This window comes from Lissotriton vulgaris, chromosome 7, assembly GCF_964263255.1.
Source record: "Lissotriton vulgaris chromosome 7, aLisVul1.2, whole genome shotgun sequence".
Taxonomy (NCBI): Eukaryota; Metazoa; Chordata; class Amphibia; order Caudata; family Salamandridae; genus Lissotriton; species Lissotriton vulgaris.
The window spans coordinates 1,063,864,171-1,063,878,256 of NC_141695.1; the positions used below are offsets into that span (position 1 = coordinate 1,063,864,171).

The window sequence follows — 14,086 nt, forward strand, 5'->3', positions numbered from 1 at the left end:
CACTTCCGGGCAGTGTGCATGGTATTTAAAAAGGAGGACATGTGTTCTTAAGATTTACATGCCCTGACAGTGAAAAACTCCCAAAGTCGGTTTTCGCAGTGGCAAGGCAATCACTTATTAAGCTTAATGAGTGATAGTGTTAGTTTGGGAGCAGATTTCAATTGTAATTTTAAATCCTATTTATATGTAAGGTTAGATTTGAAGTCACTATTCTGAAAATGCCATTTATAAAACCTTGGTAGTTTTCTGCCTAAATAAAAATGTGCCTTTCTGCCAGTGTACATGGTCACATGACTGTGAATAGCTCTCCTAAGTTGTGTTGTGTAGTTCTTTTAGACATGAGGACAAATGGGGCCTGGGTATAAATGGAGTGGGTCTACTTGTCAGGATGGCTGGGGAGGAGCTCTGATTACACTTTAAAGAAACCTGCCTACAGGACACACAAAGGAACCTGACACAAAGCCTGCACTTATCTTTGTCACCCTAGACAGTTTGGAGCCAAACCCAGGGGAGGAGGAGGAACTGACCAGAATCAGTTTGAGAGTAGGCCAAGGATTGCCCAACACAAAGGTTGGCACCAGGTATACATTTGGTACTTTACATGTCTCATCAGAACACGTCTGGACCTATGGAAGATTCATAAGAAGGTCTGCCCTGCTGTCTGAAGAAGGAATGCTGGACCTGCTTTCCTTGATCCCAGGATTCCCAAAAGTGATTCCAGGGGTCTGTTGGCTAACCTCCTGTTTGATCTGCAGGGACACAACAAGCTGCCAGAGGCCATCTTTCACCTGTCTAGTTGACCAGAACTACTTGGACCTGTCTGAGCCCTGCTGCTGGCATTTGCTGGAGTGAGTCCTGATCCTCAAGAGGTCCTGGATCCTTTGCTGACATCAGAGTGTACTCGTCCTTTACTCCAGGTGAAAATCTAGAAATGTGGGCTTTTCGCAACTGCTTGCAGACTCCTCGCATAAGCAATGATCCCCACATCACCTGCCTTCGCAAAGTTCCATGTTTACCTGCTCTTCACAACAAACAATGACCATGCATACATCCTGTCAATGCAAAGCTCCAGGGATGACCTGCATCTCATGCCAGCAACGACCTTCATTAAGCCCTTGCCAAGGCAAAGCTCCAGCTGAGGCTCCTCGCATGGACGTAAACTTTGAGAAAGTAAACTGTTCACCCGGACAAACTTGGTCCCTGTATCTGACACAACCTCCACCATGGTCGGCCAGAACCTTTGATTTGACTGTTTCCAACTTGAACAGCTACCCGAGTGTGGCCTTTAGTGTTTTTAGATCTATTTTCACCTAAAAGTTTTAAATGTATAATTCAGATATTTGTAATCTTTAAATTTTACTCAATTTTTAAATTGGTTTGGGATTTTTCTTTTGTTATGTTTTCACTTTATTACTGTTTGAAGACTGCATAAACTATGTGCACATTGCCATTAAGTTAAGCTTGACTGCTTTTGTGACAAGCTATTAGCAAGCACTTAATCACATTTATGGTTCCCCCTGATAATAAATCTGTTTATTATTTAAGTGGGCATCCACCCCTCTCAACTTTTAACCCAATTTCTCACACTCAGCCTTAACTAATGATATGTGTCAAATAGAAAAGATGCAATCCTAGAACATGCATAGTGTCTAGGGGCCCGATGTAGGTGTCCATTTACCGACCGGTAACGGCCGATTTCGGCCGTTACCGACCGGTAAATGGTCATTCCTGATGTAGGGGGCCTATTTTACCGATTCGGTAAATTTACCGAATCGGTAAAATACCGAATCGGTATTTTTACCGATTCGGTAACTTCCACATGTAGGTGGGACTCTTCTGAGTCCCACAGGCCAGTCAGATTCGGTATTTTACCACCCAATCCTATTGGATGGTAAAATACCGAATACAGGTGTGCATGCACATGTGTGCATGCACACCAGTGCCATGTGACAGACAGACATGCCCTTAGGGCATGTCTGTGCGCCACATGGCACACGTGCCTGAATTCAGGGTGCTAGAGGTTGTCAAAGTGACACCCCTGCACCCTTGCAAAAATCGGTATTTACCGAATCGGTAAATACCGATTCGGTAATGACCATTGATTCCTATGGGCTTCAATGCCCATAGGAATCAATGGGCTTTACCGATTTGGTATTTACAGAATCGGTAAATACCAAATCTTAACAATTCGGTATTTACCGATTCTGAAATACCTACATCCCCCCCCCCCCCTCCATTTTACCACTTCCTAAATACCGAATCGGTATGATTCGGTATTTAAGAAGTGGTAAAATGAACTTACCTACATCGTGCCCTAAGATCAATCACCTCACCGAGATGAAGTAGAAGGGGTCTATCATTTATACAATTAGTGACTGAGTTCAGTTCCAACAGAATAACAGTCACTGAATTCCCCTTGTCCTCAATTGTGATTGTAACCTTTTGTAAGCAGGAAAGTACCCACTTCATACTGAATTACTGGTGGACGCTAAATTGGAAAAATTCAAAATGACAGTGAGTTTCAGTCTGCCACTGTAACCGAGACACAATTATTCTTTCACATAATTCAGGCACATTAGGTACGATGAGTGTCAGTCTTGAATTGACCAAATCTACAGAGTCCAGATCTGATTTTTGCGTAGCTTCCATGTGGATGAGTGACGTTCTAAAATTAAAGAAGGTGCCATAACCTTGAACACACCTTCATGACAGGAATCAAAGTATGAAAAAGATATTTTCAATTTGATGTCAATCATGAGCCATGAAACTACAAATTGAAATCAACCGTGGTAGGGAGTTTTTGACGTGGAGCTGCATTCAATTTTGTATTCGCTATTTCATGAACAAATGAGGTGGAGTTATGTATAATGGAAATCTGATTCACACATGCTATGCCTTTAGTTCTTTAATTAATATATGTTGCCAACTTTTGAAGTGAGGAGTAATTCAAAGCGAAACTGGTTTGCAAAGATAGGGCCCTATTATCAACAACTAGTGATATTTATCGCTAAAGAAGCATAGCAATTTTTTTTTTATCGCCAAACATCGCCGGATTTTATCGTAGAGATAACGTGCTATTTCCAACGCTTATCTCCAAAGCGATAAAATATCCGGCCATAGCGGCAAAATGCGTGAATATCGCTGGGAATCCAGCGATAATGAGGCATTATAGCTAAAAGGGTCTTAGCCTGAATATCCACCTTCCATTGGATATACAGGCGAAGAACTGGTCTGAGCAGGCGTTAGTTTTCAGCGATACTCGCACTTAGCGTGAATTTTTTTATTGCTACGCCTGCAATGCTAATAGGCGATAGCGACGTTATCGACTGCTTTCAGTCGCAAACTGTTTGGGTACGCCCACTTTGCATGTCATTAGTGATAAATATCGCTGACATGCAAAGCGGGCCCCAAACCGCTCGCTATCACCTAAAAGCTGTCGCAACAGCTTGCTAATAGGTTATGAAATTATCGCCGCTTTGCGGAAACGGCCACAAAAGCAGCGATAATTCCATTTTGCCTGCCTTGACAATATGCCCCTCAGTTCTTTCACTTTATAAATAAATAAATATTGTGGATACTTGACTTTCTATATGGTAACTCATAGAAGCAATAGCAAGATTTTGTTTCTCATCTTGGCTCAGTCATATGAGGTAGCTGGTAAATTCTTCAAGATTAAAACCCGTCTACTGATTATGGCTAATATCTTACATTTTAACAAAATCCGAATTAGCTTAAACACTATATATTCTGATTGGCTTGTTTTCTCGGTATTTTACTGAGATAGGAAGTGAAAGTGGACGGATGCTGGTGAATGCTCCATGGCAACGGCGACCCCAATCTATTCATCTAATACGAACTTTAACCTGGAAGCATTCTTTAGGTAAGAAACTGAGACAACTAGAAATCTGCCATGACCAACCCAGTTGAACACTAATTATGTATGAAATATTATTATTTAAAAAAATAAATAATTTGTTATATCTTTTGCATATTTTCTTTTAACATGTGTTTACATTTAAATATTTTCATATTGTATTTTAGTTCGTACATTGCTTGCCCTCTATGTGTTTAATTTTCTTTAAGGAGGTGAAAAGAAATAACTTTGTGCATTGTCTTCTGAAGTGGTCCCATGCTTAACATAACTTACATTTTGGTCATAGAGAGAACAATATAGAGAACTGATGTAGTCAATTGTTTTAGAGTAAATTATGGAAATATATCAAGATGTGCATAAATTACATTTCTTTTAAAGTATACAATTTGTTTTTGTCCCATACCATGGGGGACGTTCTATTGGCACATTCTATGTACTCGTGTCCCTCAGACTCCTGTGGTTGTTGATATTCCAATGATCTCCCTTTGAACGCTGTTGTTTCTCACATGGCCCTTATGCCACACCCAACCCACCAACATTTCACTTTTTAGGCTTGGAACTCAATGTTCATAAAGGAAATACATTCCAAGACATCAGTCATCCAGAAAGAGCAGCAAGACCTGGAGTCCAAGAAACGAAAGCAGAACAATTGCTTTAAAAACTTCCACTTATCATGGATAGATGTTTCCCAAACCTCTGCAAGATCTTAGGATAAAGGATAAAATAACTTCATTTGATAGTTCTGCGAATGTTCAAGTGTTATCTCTGAAAACAGTGGCTGTCACAGGGCATTCTAGTACAATCTTACCGCAGTTAGTACAGCATTGCCATTTTTTGGCAACCATGCCATTGCGTGGAGTTCCATGGTTTGGCCATAATTTGCAGCGAATTTGGCCTCCAAATTATTTTTAAGCTGAGTTCAGTGTTGACTATTAGAAGTAGTACTGCCTGCTATACACTTAGACTAGGCACTATTTATAAGTACAGTCACTGATCTGAACAAAGGCACGTGTGCAATGATTTAGAGTTATGTGGTATCAGAATAACCTCTGATTTTTTCTAGGAACTGTTAAATGTAATGAATTGTCTGCTCACAGAATTTCCTTCACCCCACTACCACTATGGTTGAGAAAATATGAAAGTGAATTATCGCTCAGAGTTAGCCTTTCCTACTAAAATCAAACAATATTCCTTTACCACCTAAATCTAAACCAGACATTTAGATGTTTTTTTATCATCATATCTAAACTTAATCTCTAGAATGCCTTGCTTGTCCATGATGATACGGGGAGTCGCAATCTATTCTGAGGATTCAAATAATTTGGCAAGTTATGTGCAGTATCCCACTAGCCTCCTTTTCACATGTATGCCAGTGACATCCAGCTGGTGATGCATCTTGAAGGAGGAAGTGGGTGAAGAGAGAAAATGTCAACCTACCTGTGTAATGTCCAACACTGAATGATCGAGACGAAAATGGCTGCAAATGGCGAAAACATTGAGGTACTCCTACTGGGCACTGCAGGTTCCTTGCCACTTCGCTTGTCCGTCCTGAAGTGCTGTGATCATATCATCTAATGACTTTATTAGCTAAGTGCATTTGACAACAGAATATTTATCACACACCACGAAACAGAAATGATGTAAAGCTGCAAGTTTCAACTCAATCTGCTAAACAAATGTCAGTCACCAGAGAAGTAGATACTAATTAGAGATATAATGTCCTCCTGACTAAATTATAGCCATTCTGCCAGCCTATCAACTTCATTGACTCCAAAATGTTCAAAATGGGACTGCTGTAGCAATCTACATTTGAGGTAAAAAAATCCATGGTTCTTCATTCCCAATATGCGTTCAATTTCTTTCAGTTAGGCAGCACATTGAGTTAAATATACTCCGCTTAGCTCATTGTGACAATGAGCAATATTGAGAACAGGCATTTTAGGAGGAAAATATTTCATCTAAATGAAGGAAAAAAAAGTTTTTGTTCTACTAAATTTAAAGAGGGTTATGTTAGGCTACACAGCGGGCTTCCAGGGAGCTAAATTCTGAAACACATTGCTCCAAACTACCCAAGTGATAGAGAAATACCAACAATTTAGGGAAGTAGGTATGACTTTCCTTTTTGAGGAAAGGACATACTTTGATGCCTTAGCAGAATATGTTGTGTTCAGGTTTCAAAACTGCTTTTTGTTTACAATTCCACTGCCATGATTCTAATGTTGTTGAGTAGCCTTGGCATACCTTGTAAGTGATACATCCCTGGTGGTGTTATGCACACTCCTTTCTTCATGGACAACATTTGAGATCACAGCACTGCCCTCAACAGGGAACCTATCTATTGAAATAGCATACCAATGTCAGGAGGCTCACATACACCTCACTACTTAGCCTATATATATTCAAATATCCAGAGCATCTACCTCATATTTAGGAAAGACATCACAAAGTGTATTTGACTGGAAAGATTATTGACAACTAGGCACAGTCATTCCACCTGCACAGGGCGTACCAAATGAACCATTTGGGGGACGCTACCTTTCTCCACGTCACACATTTCTCAGTTCTCTCTAATGGGTTAGTCTTGCTCATTTTCATATTCCTTTATCTCTCTGACTGTCTGTCTCTTTCTCCCTGTCTCAGCTATTACTCTCTCTCTGTCTGTCTCTCCAATCCCCAGATCGCTCTAAAGAGAGCAAGAAAGCAAGTGAGCGGGGGTGTGAAAAGAGCACTCTATAATTTTCTGATGCAGGGGAAAGTTGTTGCAAGCTCTAACACCACCCCATCACAAATCATCCGTTGACACATTTTATTCTATAGATTTGAAATAGAATCTGGTTTTGACTGTGAGCTAGAGGACTGTTTTAAAGGCAGGATTCATATGAGTGTGCTTCTCCTAGTTGTTAGGTCTTGGCTGAACACATTCTACAGCATATTTTCATCATGACCAGTGGTCTGCTCATTTCAACTTGTAGGTTTGTGTGGACCACTGGTAGAATACTATAGAGCAGGAATAGGGGCTGGTTGATCCTGCTAGCGTTTTACTTGAAATCCTGTCTAAACATTCTAGCCCACTCCAATCTACCCCAATCTATCCAACTCCACACCCATCTACCACAATCAACCCCAGTACACTTCAATCTACCCCACTCCACTCCACTGTACCCTACTACACGTAATCTGACCCAGCCTACCCCACTTCACTCCAATATACTCCACTACACTCAAGTCTACCCCAGTCTATTCCACTCCACTCCAATCTACCCACTCCACTTTACCCCAGTTTACCCCACTACATTCTACGTAACTCCAATCTACTCCAGCCTATTCCACTAAAATCTTCCCCACTCAATCTACTCCAATCTACCCCACTTTTCTGTACCCCAATGTACCCCTCTCCACTCCAATCTACCCCAATCCACTCCAATCTATCCCACTCCACTACAATTCAGTCTATCACAATCTACCCCACTTCAGTTGACTTCTATCTTCACCAGTCTAAGCTACCAGGCTCCAATTTAACCTAATCCACCCTCTTCAATCTTCTCCAATCCACCCCACTCTACCAACTCCACTAAACTCCACTCAGTCTACCACAATCTACACCACTCCAATCTACAACAATCTACCTCACTCCACTCCAATCTACTCCACTCCACTCAACCCCACTCCACTCCAATCTACCACAATCTACCTCACTGCAACCCACCAAATCTACTCCCCCCACCACAATGCACCCCACTCCAGTCTCCCAAAATCTACTTCACTCCACTCCAAGCTATTCGATTCCAATATACCCAAGTCTACCCTACCCTACTCCACTCCAATCTGTCTCATTCCACTCCAATCTAATCCACCCTACCCCAATCTACCCATATCCACCAAACTCCAATCTACCCAAAGTAACGCCCTTAATTACATCGGCCACGCCCCTTTGAGAGACCCCCCAATTTTTGTATTCCACTTAAAGCCCTGAAGAAACGTGATGTGTGAAGACAGAAAAGAGGAGGGAAGATTTTCGTGCTTGGCTAGTTAAGTAAATAACATTTCACAGGTAGCACTACAAATGAAAGTCAGTCTCAGTTTCACCTTTCAAAGAATGGTATGCTGATCTAGTTTGAAGAAAGTTTCGCAGTTTCGTTTTCCTGGTGTATTGTTAACATTTTCATCTATGGTGTCAATAAAATTAATCACAGCTGCGACCTACATATTTGAATAAATGTTTTTTTTGTGAAGTGATGTTAGACTAACTACTTTTGCCTGGTATACATAGAATTCCAAAGTCCTGCAAAGACCCTGCTTAAGCCAAGGGTCGCTTTCAAGAATATGTGCCTGGGCAGTGAAGGAACCCTTGGGTGTTGGCGTAATATATTGCAGCCTACACCAATGTTCACATAACTGAACGCGCCCACGATGAGATGTATATGTATTAAAAAGGAAGTCAACCTTTTGCCAAATCAAAATAGTAGTTTAAAACTACACACAGTCTCCAGTGGCAGGCCTTAGACATGTTTAAAATGGTTACTTAAGTGGGCGTTACAATGAACTCTGCAGTCCCACTAGCAACATTTGATATACAGGTACTGGGTACATGTAGCACCACTGTACTAGTGACTTACAAGTAAATGATGTGTGCCAATTGGGTGTAGGCTAATGTGACCATGTTTTAGGGAGAGATCACAAGCACTTTAACACTGGCTAGCAGTGGTAAAGCGTGCAAAGTCCAATGGCTAGCAAAAACAAAGTCAGCAAAAACCGGAGGATTGAAGGCAAAAAGTTGGGAGAAAACCATGCCAAGGATGTCAGGTCCAACTGTGGGTAGTTATTTAAATTATGGATGGTGTGAAATATGGTGCTGGGAAATGCAGTTTTAAAATGGTGTCAATTCAGTTGCTCTAAGTTAATTCTATTTTTTACGCATTCATTTTTGAAGAAGATGCTAAGAGACTGTCAGCTTTCTGTGGTTTGTTCATCTTCTGTAACTGGGACACTCTATTTTTCTCTTTTAGAACACCATCTCACATAATTTAGTAACATTATTCACATTTGTCTGGTTAAATACAAGCCCATGGCTTCATATTGGCAAGTCAGTAAAGTGGTGCGGTAATTGTTTATTATCTAATCATTATTTAGTAAATAAGTTCTAAGGTGGTAGTTCTCTGAATCCTCAGGTCATGGAAAATGCTCACCATGCCTCTAGCATCACTCACATCCATTTAACCTTCTTCTTTAAATGGCACACATGTGTGCTAACTTAAGTACTTGTTGTAGTACCAATCAGGCTCAACTAGGATACTTGGAATTTAAGAATAGACTTTCTGGTAAATGATTGTTCATTACCTACTTTGGACACAATAATGCAACAAACATTGGCAAAGCCAATATGTGTCACCTATTTGTGAAAGCTATTGGCTTTGACAATGTATTTTAGCCATGTTGTACAGCAGTATAGCTGCTATTCAGCATGGCTAAAATGTAGTGGGATGGTTTAGAGGACAGTGGCATAGAGGGCAGTGGAGTAGAGTGGAGTGGCGTAGAGCGGCGTGGTGTAGAATAGCTAAGAGGGGAGAGGCGTACACTAGAGTGGCATACAGTTGAGTGAAGTAGAGTTCTGTAGAGTGGCATATTGTGGAGTGGGGTGAAGTGGAGTGGTGTAGAGTGGAGTGGTAGAGCAGCACAGACTGGAGCTGAGCGGTGTAGAATTGAGTGTGATTGAGTAGATTAGTAAAAAGTAGAATGCCCTAAAGATAGGTAGAGTGGCATGGAGTAGAGTGGTGTAAAGTAAAGTGGTGTAGAGTAGAGGGCATAGAGTGGGGTGGCATAAGTAGAATGGAGTGGCATAGAGTGGAGCGGAGTCAGGGCCGTCTTTAGGGCAGTGCGACCAGTGCGCCCACACTGGCCACCGATCTGGAAGGGCGGGACTGACCTTGGGGCGGGGGCACTGTGTTTAGCAATAACATGATTAAAAGCAAATACTGCAGAGTTCCTTGTGTGTCAAGCTTTCAGGCAGCAATTAAAATGTCAAGATAACTCCTGTGATTAATGTTCCTGCTAGAGAGAGAGAGTTGAAAGTTTTGCCTAGTGGCATTCTTACACCTAATACTACCTTGAGAAGGACCATTTTACAAAAATAAAAGTAACATAAAGTAGCACAGCGAGGGGCACTTTTGCAGGGTGTTAGTGAGGAAATTTGAGGAGAAGGTCATGGGGGAGGAGGTGCCAAAAATGATTGTCACACTTGGCGCAACCAGAGCTAAAGCTGGTCCTGAGTGGAGTATAGTGGTGTGAAGTGGTGTAGAATAGAGTGGCACAGAGTAAAGTTGTGTAGATTACAGTGCTATGGAGTGGAGTTACGTAAAATGGCATTGTGTAGAGTGGAGTTTACATTTTCAAAGATTCACATGCACAACTAAAGACAAATAAGGTCCCAGTAGATGAGTTTGGTAAACTTAGTAGTTGCTTGAGGCACCCTAACTCATGACCTGCACTCATGTGCAGACACTTCTTAATGCATTCCCTTCTCTGTGAAAGCTATTCTATTCCAGGTGCGTGGACAGTAAACAATTCAAAAAGCTGAAATGCCTCAAACCAAGATATTTATTTATCCATTGACCGTTTGCAACATACTCCATTTTGGCACTCATAATATTGGTTTCATAATAACTACTAAGCAAGTGAGTTGCATTTGGACTAATTACATTTAAATATATCTTTTATGGCTAAACTGAGTATCAGGCATGAGTCAGACTGGCCAGGATCTTGCTTGGACACCAGTAGTGTAAATGATGCACTATCCTTGAAATAAACTTAACACGGGAGTTTGCCTTTCAAGGCATCAACACATGCATCCAAGACATTGGTGAGTTCGCAAGAAAAATAAAGCAGGCTATAGGGCAAAGCAGGTTAGCTTACGAATCTGGAACTACTCTCTTGTTCTTGTCATTGTGTGCAGCAGTGGTGTCACTGGAACACTGAGTGTTTTTAAGCACGCTCTGAAAATGTTGCCACCTCTATGTGATTGTGCATGTGAATTTAGCAGAATGGAAGACTGGCAGGTAGTGTAGAACCTTCTAGGTAATATTGCCAAATGTTTTTGAAGGATCATATTAGTTGTCAATGTATACATCAATATTATTAGCGATTGAAATCCTTTCAAAGCAGTGGAATATGGAAATAATTACCCGTCACCTATTTAGCAAGAACAAACCCTGCTCTTCAGCTTTTTCAAGGCATGAAAGTGTCTTTAAAATTTTGCTGCATCTAGTTGTATTGTTGTTATGCATCAAACAGATGAGGTCCCGTAACATCCAGGAGTCCTCCTTCAGCAATTGCTTGCTTCGCGCTGTCATCATCTCATGCACCACTTGCAGTATTGTCATTCTGTGGTGGCTGGTGACATTTGAAAGTGGTGAGGTGTAAAATTTTTGTTGGAGTGTACTTTGGCTAGCGAACAAGCCCTAACAACATAAGGGGTGTTCGCGGCGGGATTCTCCACCAAGACATTTTTGAAAAAAGAGTGAGCAAATGGTGCATTTTCAAGCAAATTTTAGGAAGCAAAGTTGTACTGTGCGTCCTTACCGCCAATATGAATGTCTAAGCATTCTGGGCAAACATTGAAGTGAGTACAAATAGAGTTCTCCTACTCCCATTTTTATTGATAATTTACTGCACTTTCAGACCATTTTCACCACTCCCTATTACATGACATTTTTCCAATTAAAATGTGCTTCAAACTGCTTTGTTCCACCAGTGGAAATTAATCTATGTATTTTCACATGTACTAATGCTGAGCTATCACCCAGCCACTACTGCCTTCGTTCTTCAGTCCCTGCCACCTAAACTCACAACCACACTTTTGTCTCATCCCCACTTAAGTATATTAAACTTAGAGTGAAGTGTTCTTTGTTTCTGGTGCTCCTTTGTCCAGGAGCATGTCAGAGAGAGAGAAGTAGCACGCTCAGGATTGGGAGGGGTAGGGAAAAGGATCAGAAGAGGAGTTTTGTTGGCTCTCCCGCCAAATCCGTCTGAAATAACTGTGCACAAAAATAGAACCCGTCTCTCCCACGAGAATATTTTTCTACATTTTGAGAACTGGGCATGGACAAGGAGGCTCTTCTGGAAAAATGTGTGACTGACAGTCTTGCAAGGAGGCACAGTTGATCACAACATTGAATCAAGAACACTATTTCCAGACCGGAAATTCTAATGAAAGGAAATATTGCTTAAGTTTTAATCTTTGAAGTTCAGGAGTAAATGAGCAGGAATGACAGAAGTTCCCCGGAAGCTAAATAACCCTAGTGGAGAAGTTCAAAAGTCCGAAACAGTAAAAAGTCCCTAGGTGCCATTTAATAACTATGGCCTGTTTACTTTCAAAACAGCGCTAGGTGATCTGACATGAATTACATATCACATGACAAGAAAGAACATAACATAGTATAAAGTATCTTAGCCAACAATTCCCTGCTCATTTTCCTGACACCCTATATGATTTTAGAGTTACCTTAAAATCAGCATTACTGACCCAGGCTTTAAGGACACACATATGCCTTTTCACAGTAAATAAGTCACTGTTTCTTTTGTGTCAGGGCCACTGACATTGGGACTAGAGCAGTTCAGCCGCGGAACGAGGTATTGGTCAGGCTGGAAGAACCAGTCTTCTAACTGTGCAGTTGTTTTTTTCTCTTTTCTAGTAAGTTACTTTCAGTCCCCTCCTTTACCTTTGCTGCCCGTCATGTCAAATGCTACCTAACCCAACATTCTCTGACATAAACCCAGCATGCACACTTGCGCACCCCATGGCCTGACAATGCATGTCAGCCAGCATGACGCTGGACCGCCCACCCCCTTCGGACCCTGAAGGGGGTGGGCAGTCCGGTGCCATGCTGACTGACATGCATTGTCAGTTTACTTCAATCAGAGCCGCCGAGGGAGCTGCGGGCACGGTCGGCTTGTGGGTCAACTCTCCAGCGCCCTAATGGATGCACCGCCACTGCTGTCATTAACATGGTAGTGGCGCCAAATCCAGTAAAGCAGGGGTCTCCAAACCCGTCCTGCAGGGCCGGATCCATGCCAGAATTTTGGGATATCCCCATTGAGATACATGTAGTTATTTAAAAAATCTGGCATGGATCCGGCCCTCCAAACCGGTTTGGAGACCCCTGCAGTAGAGCAATCAGTCAGCCCTTCTTATTAAACTATCCAAAGAAACAGCTCCTCATCAAACCAGATGGCCTCTTGAGACAGCCTTGTTGAACAAGCATTTGCAATGCGATAGGTCATCACCCCTCAAAGAAATAAAACGCATTGTAGTGCCACCTTTTGCACTTTTACCAAAAGTGTAGACTGGAGACCAGGTGTTAGAAAAGCGCTTGGTGCACTACCAAATCATACAAGCTCTTTGGACAGTAAACCTGCTCCATCTGTTTCCCGTTTTAAAAGCACGCCCAGGCACAATAGACTGGGAAGAAAGGGAACTATTTATAGTACAGGGCCTGGTACTCGCTTGTGTGTTTTTGCTTGTCAGTGTTTGTGTTATGCACTTTCCCAGTGCTGAGGACCATCCGAGCAAGCACATGGGAATAGTTTATTGTCCATTCCAAGAACATTTGGTTAAACACTGTTAAAAGATAGACACCCACAGCCCCTCCATTAGTGCCCATACCCTTTGTCCCTTACAGTGAGACCACTGACGTTCCACTTTTACACATTGGAGGGCTGGTAGCGCAGGGGGTAGCAGAGGTGATTGTAGAAGAACAGCTAGCAGCCAGCACAGACTGCTGCATGCAGCCATTGTGAAGAATGACAGCACCACGGCACTGCTGCACCTACTGGTGGAAGGAGCGACTGAAGAATACACCCATTCCAGGGCACCACCAGTCGACCTACACGATGTTTAGAATGAAGAAATAGATGATGACAGTGTCTATTACAGCTATAGCGGTGGCCATCTTGGACAAGGTCCTTTTGGAGTTTATATGATGTATGTTACACAAGATGTTTGAAAGGCGCCACAGAGGAAAACACTATTTAGAAATACTTGTTGGAACTTACAACTGTGCTGATCACGGACATTAAATGCTATTTTGACTCAATGTTTTTCTTAAAACGCTTGTTTTTTTATTTTGAACAGTGGCAGACATGTTAGATGTGCTTTGTTGATTAGTATCGGTCTGCCACAACAAATACTAAAATAGTACCTTAAATGTACTGTGACGC

The 14,086-nt window shown here is 41.8% G+C and overlaps 1 protein-coding gene across 2 annotated transcripts in view; it reads left to right on the forward strand.

Annotated features, from left to right (window-relative positions):
• The window catches only part of LOC147702930 (F-box/LRR-repeat protein 3-like), a 126,991-nt gene that overhangs the window by 25,918 nt on the left and 86,987 nt on the right, over window positions 1-14,086 (forward strand). The window contains exon 2 of one of the 2 annotated variants that reach the window (XM_086931516.1): window positions 3,785-3,880. The exons of the other annotated variant lie outside the window; for it this stretch is intronic. Coding sequence (XP_086787642.1) covers window positions 3,819-3,880 — 62 coding nt within the window. The 5' untranslated portion in view covers window positions 3,785-3,818. The remainder of the gene's footprint in view (window positions 1-3,784; window positions 3,881-14,086) is intronic. 2 annotated transcript variants of the gene reach the window in all.